The sequence below is a fragment of the Aplysia californica genome, unplaced genomic scaffold (assembly GCF_000002075.1).
Source record: "Aplysia californica isolate F4 #8 unplaced genomic scaffold, AplCal3.0 scaffold00383, whole genome shotgun sequence".
In the NCBI taxonomy this organism is placed as follows: domain Eukaryota; kingdom Metazoa; phylum Mollusca; class Gastropoda; order Aplysiida; family Aplysiidae; genus Aplysia; species Aplysia californica.
In genome coordinates, this window is record NW_004797653.1 from 578,837 (window position 1) to 581,770 (window position 2,934).

General features: G+C 41.9%; 1 protein-coding gene across 1 annotated transcript in view; it reads left to right on the forward strand.

Annotated features, from left to right (window-relative positions):
- LOC101856039 overlaps positions 1 to 2,934 on the forward strand; it is a 21,583-nt gene that overhangs the window by 7,154 nt on the left and 11,495 nt on the right. Inside the window, exon 2 of the mRNA XM_005103637.2 lies at positions 1,251 to 1,349. Within this exon, the coding sequence (XP_005103694.1) occupies positions 1,298 to 1,349 (52 nt within the window). The 5' untranslated portion in view covers positions 1,251 to 1,297. The remainder of the gene's footprint in view (positions 1 to 1,250; positions 1,350 to 2,934) is intronic.

Below are 2,934 nucleotides of genomic sequence, written 5' to 3' on the forward strand. Positions count from 1 at the left end.
AGAGAGAGAGAGAGAGAGAGAGAGAGAGAGAGGAGAGAGAGAGGGTGGGGGAGAGAGAGACAGAGGAGAACGAAAGAGAAAGAGAGTAAGAAAAGAGAGAGAAAGAAAGAAAAAGATAAAGAAAAAGAGAGAGAAAGGGAGAGATAGAAAGGGACACACACACACACACACACACACACACACACAGAGAGAGAGAGAGAGAGAGAGAGAGAGAGAGAAAGAGAGAGAGAAAGAAAGAGAGAGAGAGAGAGAGAGAGAAAGAGAGAGAGAGAAAGAAAGAAAGAGAGAGAGAGAGAGAGAGAGAGAGAGAGAGAGTTAGTTTATAAATATGTGTACGCACACAAGCTCGTGTTCCTCATGGGAGTTCCTCTCCGACAAATGCTTATTAATTATTTCCGTTCTGGCGTTTTGCTGATGTATGTGTCCATTTTCTTCATTTCTCTGATTATTTTTTTCAACATTCTGAAGATGTTGTTGAAATTATTCCATGTATAATTATCTAGCGTGATGTGAGCCTGATATTTTGATTGCTGCGCAAAATGAGTCAGTGTCGGCTTGACTTTTACACTTCCGCTCCACAGTGGCAGAAATGGGACAGACTTTCCTATTTATCGCATGGGTTAAAAGCAACTAATTACCTCGATTTTTTTTTTATCTGGTGAATTGCATTTTGCGTTCACCACAAATTTTACCTTTTAGAAATAGGTGAGCAACTTTTTTCAGCAAATGCTTTCAAAACAAATAGGGGTAAATTATTATTTAAATAACAATGGACAGTTTTACACACCATAGAAATTATTGCTGCTTTTTCAGATCACTGCTATAAGCAATACTGTCGGAAAAAAAGTATATTATTTCGCCCTAAAAGAGATTTCTAATAATTTGGCTGGCAATTCGGGTCCCTCTGAAGTTGTAAAGAAATCTAATAAGGGGCTTCCTTTGGGGGATCGAGTCAGGTCAGGTCGATTTGCTAGCCAGATTGATGGCGCAAAGCGGCTATCGTGGCATAAGTCGATCGGGCCCGACTCGTCGCCTCAGAAACAAACGCTTTTGTCTTCAGGTGACGAGTGGGGCGATCGCCTCCTACCCGACCCGACCCGACCCGATCCCGTCCGCAGTGCCCCCCCCCCCCCCGTATAAATGCTACTCCAAACACCAGACTGTTTGTATTAGTTGCATGTCTCGTGTAATTCTCTGGGACATACCCAATCCTACCAGGCTTACCAGCTAAATTTGTGTTCCCTCTACAGTTACAGACAAGCGCACGCGATTGTTCCTGCTTGTGGAGTGAGTAAAAATGACGTTTTTGATTGCGTTGACTCTCTTTTTGAGTTTGGCCAACGTGTCAGGTAAGCTATAACAGAGTGATTTGTGCCTTAATGTAACCTATTTTATTTGCTCGTTTTGATAGGGTTGTTGTTTTTTTTCCCTGTACCCTACAACAAATGTCGAGTTGCATGTCACCTTCGAACTCATTTTAAGAACCACCCTCAAGTACTATTGTTTTCTTCTCGCACGCACATTTTTTTTTTTTTACTATTTCATTCATCTTTCCATGTTGGTCTTAGTGCATGATTTTGTTCGTCTGTATATCTCAGATAGATAGATAGATAGATAGATAGATAGATAGATAGATAGATAGATAGATAGATAGATAGATAGATAGATAGATAGATAGATAGATAGATAGATAGATAGATAGATAGATAGATAGATAGATAGATAGATAGATAGATAGATAGATAGAGAAAGAGAGAGAGAGACATAGAGAGGGGGGAGAGGGAGAGAGAAAGCGAGAGAGAGGGAGAAGGGGGCAAAGAGGGAGTGAGTGAGAAAGAGGGAGAGAGAGAGAGAGAGAGAGAGAGAGAGAGAGAGAGAGAGAGAGAGAGAGATAGAGAAAGGGAGAGGGAGAGAGAGAGAGAGAGAGAGAGAGAGAGAGAGAGAGAGAGAGAGAGAGAGAGAGAGAGAGAAAGGGGGAAAGACAAAGAGAAAAATAGAAATGAAAAAACCCCCAGAGTAAAACGTGAAAGGGTCTTGGAAAGGCATGTAGTAAGTAGAAAGTAAGGAGATCGAAAGATTTTTTAAAAACACTAAAATCTGATTTTGAAACCGAAGGTAGAACGAGAAAGTGGAATAGAAAATCATTGTGAAATGAACGATCAAAATAACTACGAGTTCCCAGTTCTAGACCTGCGGGACGTTTCAGTACGGGAACGACCTTGGCATTAAAAGCCACCATTATTAACATGACTATACGTTACCCTAGAATTACAAAGCTCTATGTGTTCAGTGCCTTCAGTGCCTGGTTTTTAGAAATCTGACGTGAAAAACTTTGAGTTTTGCGTGTCTAGCTTTTTGAATATTGAAAACTATTCCGAATAATCTAACGGTTTTGATAGAGCAGTTAGAACCTTCTGTTTCTGACCCCTTGGACTTAGTAACTTAAAAGAGCCAAAAATAAAGTGAAGAATTTTGTAATTCCAAGGTGGCGAATAGTCAAAAATAAAACGGGAACATTCAGAATAGAGCAGCGATTTTTTTCTTCTTCTCGAGTTTGTGTTGGGACTGAGCCGACGTCGTGTAGAGGCTGTGAAAATGGTTCCAGTTTTCTCAGCAACAAAGATTACAGCCTGGAATTAAATACCTTGAGTTCGGGTTCTTAGTATGCATGTGTGTACACGGTACAATAGACCCCCCCCCCCGCTCCCCAACGCGCGCGCGCAAACACGCACGCGCACGCACACACACACACACACACGCGCGCGCGCGCGCACAAACACACGAACATCTACACCTGCACAGGTTTGGGGTAGGGGTAAGGTGGGAGAGAGTCTAGGAGAAGGAAATGAGGGAAGAAGAAGTAATTTAATATACACTGTACCATTCACTCCGATATAGAGAACGAGAGAGAGAGAGAGAGAGAGAGAGAGAGAG